General features: G+C 34.6%; 1 protein-coding gene across 1 annotated transcript; it reads right to left on the bottom strand.

Annotated features, from left to right (window-relative positions):
- Window positions 1-4,664: 4,664 nt before the first annotated feature.
- On the bottom strand, window positions 4,665-10,843 carry LOC132163382 (cell division cycle protein 48 homolog). Its single transcript, XM_059573651.2, has 9 exons — window positions 10,693-10,843; window positions 10,434-10,599; window positions 8,819-9,047; window positions 7,466-8,232; window positions 7,032-7,253; window positions 6,785-6,856; window positions 6,415-6,696; window positions 5,731-6,090; window positions 4,665-5,168 (listed from the first exon to the last, which is right to left on the bottom strand). The coding sequence occupies exons 1-9, from the start codon at window positions 10,719-10,721 to the stop codon at window positions 4,875-4,877; spliced, it is 2,421 nt and encodes an 806-aa protein (XP_059429634.1). The 5' UTR covers window positions 10,722-10,843; the 3' UTR covers window positions 4,665-4,874.
- Window positions 10,844-17,652: the final 6,809 nt, after the last annotated feature.

Raw genomic sequence — 17,652 nt, 5'->3', positions numbered from 1 at the left:
AAATCATTGGATCCAATGTCACAAATTGTAACCACCAAATCTAACTTTTTTTTTTTTTTTTTTTTTTTTTTTTTATATGTCCGCATAAGAGGGTGAGGGGGATTCCAACTTAATAGACACCTTAAATAGCAAATTTAATAAATCCCTTACAAAATTGAAAGAAATAAATATTTCAATTAAATGCACATTAAACATTGAACTTTTAGATTAAAAAAAAAAAGTCGTCCTCCCCCCTCTTGTGCGGACATGTAAAAAAAAATAAAAAATAAAAATAAAAAAAGTATATTTTTATTTATTTATTTTAATTGAATCTACCAGTTTAATATAAAGATGAAGCATTTATGAAAGGATGGTCAGAGTTATTAGGTTGTGAAAGCTAAAAACTTGAAAGAAAATAGAAGAGTAAGGTGTAATGCAGAAATGAACCACCTACTCCCCCTACCACAGATAATTACTTTGCTGCATTGCAACCACTAATAATACCCTTATTATAGCTAGTGGTTGCAAAGGCCCAAATGAAAATAAAAATAAAAATTAATTAATTAAAAAAATTAAAATAAAACAAATAAAATCATTTGCCAACCTGCATTAAATTATATCCGAAGATCTTCATGGGATTGAGGCGCGTGACAGAAGGCCCAAAAGTTGGTTGGGGTCGTTGGGTTATATCTTTGACAAGTATCCCCTAGGGTGGTGACAGGTTAGGTTTTTCATCTTTCTCATATCCCACTTGGGGTGGGTAAGATTTTATTTTGGAAGGTGGGGTGTCCTGCCAGGTGTTACCCATGTTCATCGCGTAATTTTTCACACAATTTGCAAATTTCACATGAATTCAACATAAAATTAGTAGAGTAATCTAACTCATTTAATTAAATAAGTCGGATTAAAGTTTACTTGAATAAATTTATATTCATGCATTGACAAGACTTGAACTCAACACGCAACACTTTGGATTTAGGAATGATAATTTTTGAAACGACACAAAATTAGCAGATTATGATTGATGGGTCTGCCAGTTTAATTAAATTAAATTGGGTTAAATTAAAGTAGACCTCTTCACTGCTGACTCATGCATATTATGCAGAAATTGGGGGTTTCTTGTTGTTTGGAATTGGATGTTAATAATGAAGTAGTTTTTAAGAAGGCTAGTTCCTCCACCCACCACCCAAAACAACCACAAAAATTGTATTTAAACACTCAACCCCATGCCATCCACCTCCTTTGATGGCAAGTGTCTCTGCTTTATAACTAAGATTAAAGGCTTGGGGGATGGCTGATGAAAGCTTCGAATCGGCCTGAAATTTAATTAATATTAAGGACCCAAATGAAATAAAGTCTGCCATCTGTAGATATAATTATATATTTATATATCCGTCTTGTTCACAATGTCCTAAAATTTTAATTTGTTCAATATTTCTTAATAATAAGAGTGAGCAACTCTTTCATCAGTCATTTATGGGACCAACATCTATCGTTTTTTACTGCAACAATTACCTCATTATGCATAAATATCCAACTATTATCATCAAATCCGATTTAATTAGGAGTATATATATCCATCTTCTCCTTGAAAAATATCTCCTCAGTTTGGATTTTATTTTATTATTTGCTTCAAATTCTTTCCATCACTTTGTTTTTTTTTTTTTTTTTGGTAGTCCATATTCAAACCTCTCCAAAATCACCATTTTAAATTAGGAGAGAGAGATCGAATAAAATTAAAGAGCTAATTTTCATGCGCCATGTCATCAAAGTTGTAAAGTAGTTTATTAAATAATATTACTGTTTTTGTTAATTTTCAATGCCACATCATCAAAGGTAAGATATGGAACAAAATGGAATAAGATAAAGAGCTATTAATATTCACTGCATGAATAACAATACTTTTCAAATTTGGAGGAAAAAAAAATAAAAATTTTAAATTAAAAAAAAATTAAAAAAATAAGAAAAGAAAAAAGAAGAAGAAGCTGAGATATGGTGAAAGAGAAGAGAAAAAAGAGTGAAGGAGGGTGCAATAAGAGAAACTCACGGGCATCCTCACATATATCCACCACAGTGCAAAAAGATGAGCACCACACCCATGAGCATGAAGTAATGAGCTGTACAATTACAATACATTTTTCAGCTACTCACGAGTCCATTTATTAACCTCCCCTCCCATAAGACCCCGCCCTTATAAACCTCTAAATCCCATCTCCTCTTTCCCCCCAACAAATTACATTAAAACTATGTCTTCCACATTCTCCATGCTCGCCTTCTATCTCCTCCTCCTCTTCTTCTTCTTCTCCTTCTCTTCCTCACTCACAGCTGTTATGGCCGCAAGACACATCCCATCCAGCGCTCCCAGCACCATTGTCAGGCCCTTAGTCTCCGAAGCTCCAGATTACGCAACCTTGAAGCCCCAGTTTCACCACAAGCATCGAGTCTTTCAGGGGAGACAAGTGAAGGGCTGCCTGCCAAAAGGGTATAGGCATTCCTCGGCTCCAAGCCGATACGTCAACTACCGGACGCTCGGCTCGCCGGAGTGCTCTTCCGGCGGCCATTCCACGAAGCCTTGAGAGAATTGGAGGTGGCCGGACTTCGTAATATGGTTTTGGGTTTTATGTTTCCCATGTTGTCATCATATTTGAGACAATTATAAGAGTTTTTCTCGCAAGTATACTTAATAGTTTTGGATTGTAATTGTAAGGGGGTGCTCCTGATCTTTCTTTCTTTCTTTCATTCTTTTTTTTTTTTTTTTCTTTATTTCTCTGTTTCTATTTCTATTGGCTAAATGTTATAAGATTAATATTAATGTGAATCTCGAATGGTGCTTGGGATAATTATTATACTATAACTACAACAAAGTTATTTTAAAATTGATGCAAAAAATTTGGCTTTAAATTCTTAATTATTTTATCAATTATAAATTATCAAACCAATTTATAAATAACTTTATAATAAAAGTTATAGCATTCTAAACATTTTCCGTCTGGAATTACGCTTCCTAGGCCGTTAAGCATATGAAGGTATTTTTTTCTAAAAAAAAAAAAATTTAAAAACAAAGTCCAAAACGAAGGTATTTTTTTTTTTAAAAAAAAAAAAATGAATAAAATTCAAACGATGCAAGGAGGAGAGTCAGGAGACTCCCTCACAGTCAGAGTCACAGTGACACTAAACTAAAGCATGTGAAAGTTGTACAGCCTGCAATAAGTGATACCACGCAAAGCTTACAATGCAATCTATCGACTGAACTGGGCCAGGTGTCGGATTTTCCTCTTGGATCTAAATTCGTCATGAAATCGTAGCCAATGAATAGCTTTGCCCTTTTTTAAAAATAAAATTAGAAAAAGAAAATCTTATCCTTGAAAAGTATAAACTTCAGGTTGAGATTGCGTTTTTAAAAAATTGTAATTTGAAAAAATTGTAAATTTGCGTTTTTACATCAAAGGTAAAGTAGGTGTGTTTTTTTAAAACAAACAATTTTAAAAGCTAAACTAGGATTTTAAACGTTAAACTGAGTTTTTCAAATGTGAGATGACTTTTAAAATTACCATTGAATTTAAGATTGTCATTATTAAATTTTAATTTATTGATGATTTAAAAGCCACATCACATTTGTCAAATACTTAACTGCGTTTTTAAATATTTTTACATTGCACTTTTCGAAATTGCAAACCCAAACAAATCTTCAAGGTGCATTTGACATTACAATTTCATAGAAAAAAAAAAGTGAATTTAAAGGCTAAACTATAATTTTAAATGTCAAACTGAACTTTTACCAAACATTTATCAAAAAGCTAAAATGCCATAGGGTCTATATAGTCAAATTCAGGCGGAAACCATATAAGAGCACTAGCAGCAAATGCCCTATATGTCATTCCATTGACTATGTTTAGGAAAAATTTGAAAAGAATCACAAAGACCTACTCATATCAGATTCGTTACATTTAATCAATCCTCATAGATTACTACAATGTTTTCCAATGTGTAAAGGAACCAAAAGTGGTTCTATATACATTATTTTAATATAAACAATTCTTTCTTCTTTCATCTTTCATCTTTTTATCTTTAATTGAGAATTGTGTTGAGATTTTGTATAAAAAGTGAAATAAAAAACTTGCATTTTGTAAAGAAATAATATTTTAATGGTACAAGTAAATATAAGAGAAACTATTGTATAATATATTTCATAGAAAAGCAAAAAATAGTTTTATTTTCTAAACTTACAAAGAATCAAGTGGAAACTACTGCTAGTGCTCAAGAAATAATGATAATAATAATAATAAAATTTAGCCACTAGATTTTAGTTGATGTTAGTTTATGAGTTGGAAGCCGAACAATAATTAACATAAAATCTAGCTTCACCATTATGATTTGGAGAGTATGCACTGTTCGCCTTGGAATTCAAAAGCCTAAAGCACGTGGACCCTAGCACATTCATCACCATCATGTGATTCACGAAAATGCAATTATGCAACACAAAGATCAGCTAATAGACCGACAGCACCGCATTGCATATTGACAATCTTGATCATGCTTGACCCTGAGAAAATTATCAGAATTACCTAGAAATAGTCATACAGTAGAAACTGCATGCATTAGATTTCTTTCTTTCTTTCTTTCTTTCTTTGTTTTTTTTTAACGTTCATCATTTAAAGTTTTTCATCCATAAATAACAACGTAGGAAACAGAAAATCCGATGTTTAACCCAGCAACCCCCAACAGGCTCGGAAATACATTAAGAAAAAAGAACAAAAAAAAAAATAAGCATAAGTAAAAGCAGTAACATACAGGAAAAGCCTTGCCATATTGTGAGGGCAACCTAGGCCTACAAAGGCATGAATTAAAAAGGTGAACAGATAGATACTATGTCGTCACTTGGGGTATGATAAAACCTAACTATACAAATCATCTTCATCAGCTCCGCCGGCAGCGGCTGTAAATGGGTCAGATCCTGAAGAGGCCCCAGTTCGTGTCTCAGAGAACCTAAATTCAGTTCCAAAACCCCTAGACTGCTGCAATGTCTGAGCAAATGCCTGGTACTTGCGTATATCAGCATCACTAACACTCCTACGGGCATACTTCATGGACTCTTCAAAATGACCAGCCTTTATCTCAGCCACTTCGTCATCCACGTCCTCATCCATAGCCTCGGGATTCTCACTTCGCCTCCTCTCCCTCTCTATATCCTGCAATAATATCGATTCGAATCATATCCTCAAACTTGGTCAAATTATTTTTGCCAGCAACAAATACTACTACCAAAGGAAAAGGCTCAGGCCATTGGCACTGTAAGCTTTCACAATGCAATTATGCAAAGTATCTACTATCTCGGTCTTTTAGGAATTCAGCTGACTTTGTTTGAACAGATTCATTTTTCTCCTCTTATGAGACCCCACTGTTTCATGTCTTTTTACCTTAACAATGAATGGGGTTGACCAGACCCCTACCTAGGAAAGGTGAAGTACCACTTAGCCATGAACACTGATGGTGTTCATTTCTTCATTTCCAAGGATTTCAAAAAACATTACAATTCCAGATTCATTCATCAAAAGCTACAGCAGATGCGCAAATTTAAGGACATGGTGGAAGAACAAATATGCAGAATGGCAATGAAGTATGGTTTAGAGAAAAACAAGATGAGCAAATAAGGATCGAGTCATGCAAACATAACATGCAGGGAATTCATTTTCCACGTCTCCCAAAAATGATAATCAAAAGAAAAATCAAGGACCAGGAACAAAAGAATACCTTTTCTATGTTCTCTCTTATAGCATACTTGCATGCTCGCTGGCATATCTCTGTAATGTCTGCCCCACTGAAGCCTTGAGTATACTTGGCCAGTGCTCTTAAATCAACATCTTTTGAGATAGGTGATTTTCTCAAGCAAGCTTTAAAAATATTATGGCGTGAATCCTCATCAGGAAGAGGAATATAAATCAATTGATCAAGACGACCTGGCCTCAGAAGTGCTGGGTCGATTATGTCAGGTCTGTTGGTGGCTCCAATTATGAACACAGTCTTTTTAGCAGACATGCCATCCATTTCAGTAAGGAGTTGGTTCAGAACCCGATCAGCAGCACCACCTGCATCCCCAACGCTGCTTCCTCTCTGCAACAATGATTAAAATATTACATGTAAATCGAGACCAGCAAATCAAAAAGGTTGAGGTAATAAGCAAAGGAGGACTTAATTATGCAACCCATACAATACAAAATATCAACCATTCATCAGCTCAATTCAGAGCCAAAGTTTTCACCTACTCTGATCTGCAAACAATTACCCATGTATCCCATATACAGTCTGCAATGCAAAGTTTCCAATGACAATTCCTAACAATGCTAGAATAGAAGAAAAAAAAATACTTTTCTTTTTTATGCGGGGAGAATATTTATAAGCTAAAACTTAAAAATCTTGACGTGGTGAAGGATCAACCTGTGTAGCAATGGAGTCAAGCTCATCAAAGAAAAGCACACATGGAGCAGACTGTCGGGCCTTGTCAAAAATTTCTCGAACATTGGCTTCACTCTCACCAAACCACATTGTAAGTAATTCAGGGCCCTTGACACTGATGAAGTTGGCTTGACATTCATTAGCAATTGCCTTGGCCAATAGAGTTTTCCCACATCCTGGGGGACCATAGAAAAGGACCCCTTTTGAAGGTGACATTCCGAATTTCTCAAACTTCTCTGGGTGCTCCACAGGATACTGAACAGTCTGTCACAAAGATAGTGTAAAAACAAAGTTTCAGCTATAAACTGGTTAAAGAATCACAAGAAATACACTGAAAACCAAAAATAATTACCTCTTGAAGCTCCCGCTTAACATTCTCCAGGCCTCCAATGTCATTCCAGCTGACATTGGGCACTTCGACAACCTATTCATCGAAAATCAATCAATTAAAAAGAGGTTAACTACATTAAACATCTGTGCAACATAATCAATGGTTGATTTGGTTCAAGAGAAGATGGATTCCAGCAGAAACTTGAGACATCCCAGCTAAAGAAAGATTCCGACAGAAAAAAAATAAATAAATAAAAATAAAAACTCACTGTTTCACGCAAAGCGGATGGATTGCTTGTTCCAAGAGCAGTATGGAAGTGCTCATTAGTAACAGCCATGGAATTGAGTATCTCAGCATCAATAGATTCATCTTCCAAGTCAATCACATCCATCTTCTCCCTAATGCACTGTAATGCCGCTTCAGTGCAGAGAGCAGCAAGATCGGCACCAACATACCCATGGGTGTCTTTTGAAATTCTTTCCAAATCAACCTGTAGGGTAAACATCAATTATTAGCATATCTTGATGATGACAGGATACGGGAAGAGAAAGTTTAATAAAAATTCAAGCAAATGCTGAGTTCATATATGCAGATTCTGCAGCATCATGCTTAAGTCATAATTAGACCCAAATCACCAGAATCTGCTCCAGATCCAATTTATATTATACCCAGTTTAACAAAGAAGAAGAGAAGTTAACTTACATCATCAGAGAGCTTCATGTTCTTGGTATGTATGCGAAGAACTTCAAGGCGCCCAACTTCATCTGGAACACCAATGTCTATTTCCCTATCAAACCGACCAAACCTTCTCAAAGCTGCGTCAATACTGTTTGGTCGATTTGTGGCCCCAATAACAATAACATGGGCCCGAGATTTCAGTCCATCCATGAGGGTCAAAAGTTGTGAGACAATTCGCCTTTCAACTTCACCATGTGTTTTCTCCCGCTTAGGAGCAATAGAATCAATTTCATCAATAAAAATGATGGACGGAGCATTCTTCTCAGCTTCTTCAAATGCTTTCCGGAGATTGCTTTCACTCTCCCCAGCCAATTTGGACATAATCTCTGGCCCATTGATACAGAAAAAGAAAGCCCCAGTTTCGTTAGCTACAGCCCTTGCTATTAATGTCTTTCCAGAACCTGGGGGTCCATAAAGTAGAATTCCCTTGGGTGGTTTCACACCAATTGATTTAAAAAGCTGAGGGTGCCTTAGTGGCAGCTCCACTAATTCACGAATCTGAGCCATCTGCTTCCGAACGCCACCCACATCATCATAACCAACTTCATCCAACCTATCCTCATCCTCCCTTCTGACAGGTTCCCCCTCGCAGAAGATTTCAGTGTCTGGGGCAACCACACAATACTCCCCTGGGTCTGTTTCGATGACCTTGAACTCTACACTTCTCATACCTCCTCTAACCAGAAATAGATCTCCCTTCCTCACAGGGCGATAAGCCTCCAAGAAATAAGCTGCAAACCCAACATTGGCAACAGTATCATACAACATCAGAAAACGATTGAACCAGTCATGAAATAAAAACACTAACCAACAAAAATAGACATCCAGGTATCGGCAGACATGACAGTGATGTGGATTACCCAACCAAAAAAAAAAAAGAAAAGAAAATGAAAATTTTGGAAAAAGAAACAGAAGAGTGCTTCCTTAAGGCATTTCACCAAATATCTAGTGAGAATAAACCAAAATTTATTCTTTTATAACAATTTCAGCAACCAAGTTCTATTTTGGGGGAACAATTATTATCTGGACACCTCAAATAATTGAAGCACCCAAATAGTAGGACAATACACCAGACAGGCACATAACCCTGTTCAGAAAGCAAGGGAAGAAGTAATGGCCTCAAAAAAAGGCAAAGCTTTAACTTCCCTACAATCTATAAATTATAAATAAGAGAAGAGATTTTGAAAACTAATGCATTCCAGAATGGAGCAACAGAAAAGAAAAAAAAATCTTCTGTTTGAAATAAAAGAATCTAAGAAGCACTGACAAACACACCAAGGGAAGAAAAAAGCAGACATGAGGCAGATCAATACTTACGTTTGAGGTATGCATCAAACAAACTTCCAGTAACACCTTCTATAGTATCATCAACTGGCAGTATGTGGACACGCGTCCCATACTTCACATCAGAGCACTGGTGCACAGATATGACATCTCCAAGCCGAACCCTAAGATTTGATCTAACAACCTTGTTCATCCTAATCTTTGGCTCCTCACATGTATCATCAGCAAGAGCAATGCAGATTGTATCTTTTCGTTTCTTGCCCTGCCACCCAATCCGCCAAATATAAATAAAATAAAATAAAATAAAAACAAACAAAACAATATCAAATGTGAAACATAGACTATCAGGACCTAAAAAGCAAACTATTCCCATCTCTTCAGGTGCCACGACCACTGCATTTATACATTCTAAAGAAGCGTACACATGCAAAAGGGAATGCACCACAACCGCAACAAGAAGTACTACTAAAACACAAAAGCCAGTTTTTGTCAACTGGGAGCTGCAAGAGAATCAAACCCAAACTCATAGTAATTTTGTTGTGATGTCCTACTATTTGGTTTTCAATTGAAAAACTCTTATCCACACAAAAAATGTAAGAAGAAAAAGGCACTACCAAAAAAGAAAAAAATAAAAAATTTCCTCCAAAACTAGATTACAAAACTTCCTATAAAAACTCCATCTTTTCAAAGCACTCAGATTGCTTAAAGAATAACTCGCATGCCAAGGCTCTTTTCCCAATGAGAACATAATGAAACTTGAGGAGCACAATTGGTTTTGCAAACAGGGATTCAAGTCAGAATTTCAATACTGTGGGAGAAACTCTTGCTCTTATCAGTGTTTTGCTCTTTGTTTTTTTGTCTTTTACTTTTTTTGGTGTGTGTGTTGGGGGGAAGTAATGCTACAAGTCCCTCTTGTGTCCCTCTTGAGTCCCTCCAAGAATGATGTGGCTATTAAAATCACCATTGAGCTTGTGATTGATCATTATTAGATTTTTTATCAAATGGTGATTTTAATAGCTACATCATTCTTGGAGGGACCTAAGAGGGACACAAAAGAGACTTCTTAGAACTTAGAAGCCAATTTAAATCAATTGAAATATAGAGCAGACCATGGGCCTGGAATTGGAATTAAAGTCTAATTCCAAAGCATTCAAGCTAACAAAACACCATATCTTAAGGCATTCACGCCACCCATTGGAGTACACAGATAGAGCGTGTGATCATGAATTCCATTCGTTTGAACACTCAATCCCCTAAAATATTAAGGTATTGAGAAAAAGGAAAAAGGAATAAAAAAAAAAAAAAGAAAAAAAAATAATAATAATAAAGTAATCTTAGCCAAAGCTTAGAACAAACATCAACACACTCACCCAGTCGGTCCTCAAAGCACAAGTTTACCCCCATCCTCTTTCACAGAAATATTCGAAACATAAAACAGCATCCAATGATTTCGTACCCAAACTAAAGTTCCATTAACACCAAAAGATCCAACCCCGCAACTAAAAGCTTAGCTATGTAGCACAAACCCATGAAGCAAACCCCTCAAAAACCTCTTAACTTTCACACAAACAGGCACACAAAACAACACAAGCCAATTTTAGGAATCAAATTATAAACACCCCCGAAAACGAAACCCGCAGGACGTTACCTTGATGAGAATCGTATCACCGCGGAAGAGCTGTAGCTTCTCCATGGTCTCGGGGTTCAGCGCCACCACCGAGTTGTCATCGTTGACGGCCTCGTCAACCACTAGCCGATTCGGCGACTTTTTGCGCTCCAGAATTGCCGTCGAGAAGTCCTTCTTCCCCGATTTCCTGAAATCACCATCCAGAAAGATTATCGCGAAATTAGGGTTAGAAAAGTTGAAACAAAATTAGGGATAACGAGAGGGGACTAATTTGACTCACGAGTCAGACGATTCCGGTTGGTGAGCCATAATTTTGGGATCGAAAAATTGGGAGGCGAAGCAAATTGGGGGAGAGACGAGAGTAGGGGACGATTTATATAGGGATGGGGGTCCTCGACTGTCTTGTTTGACAAGCTAGAAAGAAGATTGGTCAGGTTGTAGTGTTTGGTTACGGCTATTGGGAGTACGAAACTGAGTTGGAAAACTCTTTGGGCCTGTGAAATGGCTTATTCTCTCTTCTTCATGGGCCAAAGCCCAAATACAACTTAGAGGAATCAATATACGGTTAGGCTATCAAGTAATTTTCAATATTTTTTTCTTAAAGTTTCAATTAAAATGATGTTCCTTGAAACTATTAAAAACTTGAAATGCATCTTATTTATCCCGTAAAAGACTAAAATGTCCATAAATTTTTTTTAAAAGACAAAAAAAAAAAAAAGAAATTGTAATTCTTTTGTTTTTTATTAAGGGTATTTTTGTCATTTTCTCATAACGGAATTGGTATATTATTATAGTTTGGGGACTTACATATAATATTCCCTAAAAGAAAAGATATATTTAAAAGAAATGTTATTTAGTAATGTTATTCAAAAGAATTATCAAGTCAACCACGTGGAGCCCAATCACTTCTCTCTTGGATTGGTTTTGGCGTACCACTCCAATATGGAGTTCATCTTTAGCCGACGTGGACTTCTACTCCAAGTCGTATGAAAGAGCTTTGTTAACCAACTTTTTGCTCTCCTCTAGTCTAATTGGTTTTGGAGGCCAGGTTTACTTCTCCTACCCGAAGAAATGTTCTATAACCAATTTTTTTTTTTTTTTTGTTCTTTTTAATAGTAAATACAAACGAAATAACAAATTACAACAGTAAAAACTAGGCAACCCAAACAAAAAGAGCTTAAACCGAGTAAACATAAAAATTAAAAAAATAAAATAAAATAAAAAAAAGGCAATGCATTAAATGAGTGATGTGGGCTTATAATTTTTTAGCATGAAGGCCAAGAAAATTGGCTGCCAATTAAGGTGGTAAGACATGGTGAGGGGCGGAATCACCTATTGGCTTGGGGGGCTAGCCATAGCGTGGTTCCCAAAACAATAAATCTTTTAAAAAAATAGACCTTTAAAAATTAAATTTTACCTCCCTAAGTAAAAGTTCTAGTTTTACACCAGACATGATATGTCAAAGATGGCACAACCAAAAGTTCTAGAGAGGAGCACAGCACTAAAAGAACGAATGGTGGCAAGAACTCTAAAAGATAAAGAAAATAACAATAGATAAATAAAAACAAAAACACAAAACCCAAAACAAACTACAATAAAGCTAAAAAAATTAAAAATTAAAAGAAATACAAAAACAACAACATCGAAGGATGGGGCAGAGGAAGGCCACAAGGAGGCTGAAGGTATAACCAACTATTAGCTCTTATAAAAGGCAGATAACCGCACTAGTTTAAAGGTGGAGAAAAAAAAAAATATAGGAGCCGCAGCTTTCTCACTTTGAGTTTGAGTAGGTGCAGGGCACTTAAAAATGAGATTTTTTTTTTTTTTTTTTTCTTGCTTTCTCTCGTATTAACGTGAGATTTAGGCATATTGGAGGTCCAGGCTTTGAGTAGTTTTTTTCCATACTCATTTGTATTTCAGATCATCTCCATTAGTGGTTGTCGGCTTATTAAACTGAATCACTTAAATATTAATGTCTTGTATGATTAATTTATTTTTTATTATGCTCTTTCTTGCTTCTTTTGGGATACTAAATTTAGTTTCGTGCACAACAACTAAATTGGTATACAACTGTCATATATACTACTAAGATGACGTAGCAGTAAAAATCAATTATTAATTTTTTTCTTCTTTTTTACTAACCCTTATTAATCTAAAGAATGAATTTCAATCATCCCAGTTGAATAACAATCGTCTAATAATCTATTAAATCTCACTACTTTTATTCAAAACATGAATTAGATTTAGGACCATCCATTTTGTTTCACTTTTAATGAAGTAACCAACTTCCTTTTTCAGTTGGTATCAGCCATGGTTCAGGGTTTAATGGTTTTGTGGAAAGTAGAAGTAATTTCAAGACTAATACGAGAAGAAATTATATACTAAGGGCCTATTTGGGTGTGCATTTGAGAGGCTCAAAAGTATTTTTAACATTCAAAAAGTTCATTTGAAAAAAAAAAAAAAAAGTATCCATTAAGTAAAAAAAAATTTTAAGCGCTTTTAAAGGTCCAAAAAGCCCAAAAATGGCAAAACGCTATTTTTGACTTAAAATCCCTATTTTTCAAAACAATCTCAAATATGCTCTAATACTAGTGTGTTCCACTTCCACCTCTTATAATAGAAACTGTGGACAACAAATGAAATAAAAATAAGAGATAAATGCAAAATCAAACTCTGTGATTAGCCTAAATTATAAATCAATCCTTGTGGTATTAAAATGAACTCTTCGAGGTAGGTTCTATAATTAAATTCCGTCAATATATTTGATGGATTTCGTTAGTGTGCCACGTTAGCACCAATATATAAGACGACACGTGACACTCTGAATAAAAAAAATGGGTAATTATATTTTCCCCCCATGAACTACCACTCGATTACCATATACCTTCATCAATTATCAACTTTACATTACGACCCCATCAAACTACCCTTTCATTACCAAAATCCCCCTTTCGTTAGTCAAGATCATTAAGTTGGACCGTCAACCCATCACGTTCGTGTAAAGTTAGTAGTTGATAGAGATATATGGTAATCGAGTTGTAATTCATGGAGGGAAAGGATAATTACCAAAAAAAAAAAAAAATGCATACGCATTCAAGGCATGTGATAGGAACTTGATGGGTTGATTATTCGACTTAACAATCTTGACTAACGGAAGGGGTTTTGGTAACGAAATGGTAGTTTGATGGCATTGTAATGTAAAGTTGGTAGTTGATGGGGGTATATGGTAATCGAGTGGTAGTTCATAGGAGGAAATGATAATTACCCCTAAAAAAAAATATAAATATATAAAACTAAACAAAAAAACTTAAAAATTAATTCAAATAATAAAATAAAATAAAATAAAAAATAAAAAACAGCCATCTCTCTTTGAGGATGAAAACATAGAAAGCACGCGTGATGATTATGCATGTAGGCGTGAGAAAGCTAGCCTTATCCCCAATAAAATGCAATTATTGGAGTATTCTTATTATTGGCAATAATGAAGTTTGTGTTATGCTCAGAATATATAAATAAATAAATAAATAAAAGAAAAAAATTTCACATGCTTCTCTTAAACTACCACTCAATTGACCATGTCTCTTAATCTTTCAATTGCTACAATGTCTCACTCTCATATAACCTACCAAAAATTTGATAATGTCCTCCACAAAACTAGCAAAAAGATAAAAATAATCTTAAATTTTTTCAATAAAACAAAAACACTTTAATAAATTCAAAAAAAAATAATAATAAATTTTTTTAAAATTTCAAACTCTAGTTCTTTATTATTATTTAAAAAAAAAATTATTTTAGTTTTTTTTAAAAAAAAAAAATTTATTAAGAGTATTTTTGTCTTTATAGGACATTGTCAATTTTTTGGTTGACAAAGTTTTCCTCCAAACAAAGTTGGAAGAATTCACCTATTATATAAAAATAACATGCGTCCTTTATATGTGAGAAGCACATTTTTTTTTTTAATTGCAATAATAAAGTTAGAATAAATTTTATTCAAAAAGCATTTGCATTTCACGTTTTTATCTTTTTATTTTTTTTATTTAATATAAGGAAGCGGTTACAAAGAGGATCTTTCCCACTCCTAAATCTAGGAGTGAAAAGGCGGTTTTTTTTAACCGCCTTATAACCGCTAACTGCACTAATCACTAACCGCTTTTTTAATATATATATATATATATATATATATATATATATATATATATATTATTTTTTATATATTAGTTTGAAACGACGTCGTTTCAGTCATCCTAGGTCATATTATTAGGAAAGCTTCTTTCTTTCTCTTTGACACCTCCTTCTTCTTCTCTTCGACGCCTCCTTCTTCTCACTGAGATGCAGCATTCTTCTTCTCACTAAGACGCATCATTCTTCTTCTCTTTTAGTTTTACGCCGATGCAGCCTCCATCGCCACTCTCCCTCGAACTCGAGCACAAATTCAAGATAGTGAGATACCTTGTTCCATTTCTGATTTTTTTTTTTTTTTTTTCAAATTGAATTGCTAAAAAAACTATAAAAGATTGTTTTTTTTTGCTAAAAAAGCTTGATCGATCTGTTTGCAGGCTTTGTTGAAAGCAAGGCGGTTATTTATCCGCTAACCGCTAACCGGGCGGCGGTTAACCGCCTAGCAGTTAGCGGAGGCAGTTAGTAAAATTTACTAATTGCCTAGGCAGTTGTGGTTAGTGGTTTTAGCCACTAACCATTAACCGCAACTCTCTTTTTTCACCCCTACCTAAATGGTAAAGAACATAAAATGAGGGAGTGATTGAGAATGCTTCCAAACACTTGATTTGAAGCGGCCCATTTGACGATATGGTGTGCATTGAAATTTGCACATTGAGAAGACGTCAATGCAGTCTAGTTGGGGAAGAGGCGGAGTTGCTGGTTGACATCAGCAAGAGCTTGGACACAGGCCCATTCGGTAGCTATGTGAGGGGAGTTAATTGAAAGGATCGTGACAAAAGAGTCCCCTTCAAGGGGCGGGGGCGGGGAACTGGAGGCTAGTTGCACTGCAAGACAAGCAGCTTTTGGCTCTCCCTGATTTGCACCCATGTGGGGAAGCCTTGTGAGTGAGCAGCAATGATCTCACCTTGGTCATCTCTCAAAATAGCAGCAGCTATTGCAAAATGGGGTCTGATAGCCACATCAAAGTTAGCTTTGAGATAGCCCTTAGGAGGGGGGACCAATCATCCACGCATTCAGTGTTGGATTTCCAAACAGCTATGTGATGGGAGACTGAACTATTGATGAACTTGAGGACAGATTGGGGGTTCGAAGTGGTGCCTTTGTGCACTAGCTTGTTCATGGCCAACCAAATGTTATCCATTGTCATCAAAGCATTAAGCTGGAAATAAAAAAACAGCTCTTCTAGGGATGCCAAGAAGAGAGCGGGGCTTTAACAAAGCCTTAGTCCACCTACCAATAGGGAGAGAGGCGAAGATGTCAGTGTTGAGAGGCCAGACAGCATTCATCCATATAACCCTTGCAAAAGGATAAGAGAGAAAGATGTGATTAATGTTCTCAGCTGGACTCTGGTAGATGACACAAGACAATTGATCCATAGAAACCAAAGGAGAAAAGCATGAATGTCCTTACATATTAAAAAGCATGTATTTCTCACTTGAAAGTGACACATATCATTTTTATAGAATATGTTGGAGAAAATTCATTCATTCTAATTTGGAGAAAAACTCAGTCCGACAATATTGGTTTAAGGATTCACCCCATCGAACTGTGGCAAAATTAGGATTTTAGTCCATAGAGGATAAGATTAAAACAACATTCGACTAAACATTAATTAAAATTAGTAAGGATTATAACTAACAAAGTAAATAAACAATTCAAGAAAAAGTTACATAATTGTTCAGGACTTTTGTAAAACTACGCTCTTTACCTTTTTTTTTTTTTCTTTTTTTTTAAGTGAGGAATTGTAGCCTTTAGGTCTATAGTAGAGCTCTACAACAACCTTTTACTTTTGTCAAGTATAAAAGCAATTTCAATTATACTCACGTCAAATTCAATTTTTTCCCGAGCAAATCAGGTCGCATGCGTCTTTTTTTTTCTTTTTCTTTTCTTTTCTCTCTCTTCCTGCCAAATTACCAATTGTTTCAACGTTCCCTTCTAAGGTTGGTAAAAAAGATAAAAATAACCCTAAAAAATTTTCATAAGACAAAAATGTTCTTATAAATTAGAAAAAAAATGTAAAGTTCACATACCCTTTCAAACTATCATGCAATTGACAATGTCTCCACAAACTTTGAATTGTGACAATATCGCCCACAAATTACAAAAATATTTTCAATGTCCCCCCTAGTGACGAAACTACATTTAGTAAAATAAAAACAAAAAAAAAAATACTAAAACTTCTAGAAAAAACCTAAAACTAAAATAAATAAATAAAAAATTGCAAGTGGTGGCCAAATTTTGTTTTTTGTTTTCTTGTTTTTAAATCCTTTTTATAAGATTTTTTTTTTCGATTTTTGTAATAAAAATTGAAAAATTTAGTTTATTTATTTATTTTTGTTTTATAATTTTTTTTAATAAAAAATTTTGGTTTAAAAAAAAATAAAAAATTTCTTTTTTAAAAAATTCATTTAAAAAAAATAAAAATTTTTGTTTTTAAAATAGAATTTGAGGGCAATGTGTAATTCAAGTTTGAGGGTATGGAAAAACACTTTGTATGTTTATTTTTGTTCTTATTTGTTTTTATTTGTTTATTTTTATTTGTCTTTTTGTGATAAAAAAATTTGAAAAAAAAAATTGTGCTATATTGTTGTCAAGTTTGAGTGAAACTGTGACTGTAGTTTGCATTTCATTGGATTGCTTAAAGTATTGAACACATCATTATGTCATTAGGAGTCTGAGTCCTTTAATTTATTTTTGAGTAAAAGAGATTTCACTTGTTTTGAGAAAAAAAAATTTATGAGCACATTAGCATGTTTTCTGAGAGGCATGATGTTTGAACCTAAGCACGTTCCTTTTGAGATTTGGTGGATGATCTATTGATGAATAACCTTAGCATGCAAGATACAACAAATAAATAAATAAATAAAATAAAAAACAGAAGGAAAAAGAAAAGAAATATCATGTTGAGTTTTTCGCTGAGTAACCGGACCTCTTGTCTCACTAAGCATTCAGTGTTCGCATCAAAAGATATGAAATTCAATGTTGATTTATGATATGGCTAGTCTAGCTTCGTAGCCTTTTTGACTTAAGTTAATAAGCCCTTAGGGATGTTCTACATCTA

Source organism: Corylus avellana, chromosome 8, assembly GCF_965113065.1.
Source record: "Corylus avellana chromosome 8, dhCorAvel1.hap1.2, whole genome shotgun sequence".
Lineage (NCBI taxonomy): Eukaryota > Viridiplantae > Streptophyta > Magnoliopsida > Fagales > Betulaceae > Corylus > Corylus avellana.
The sequence above is the reverse complement of the archived record's forward strand: the minus strand, read 5'-3'. Positions and strand labels throughout refer to the sequence as shown.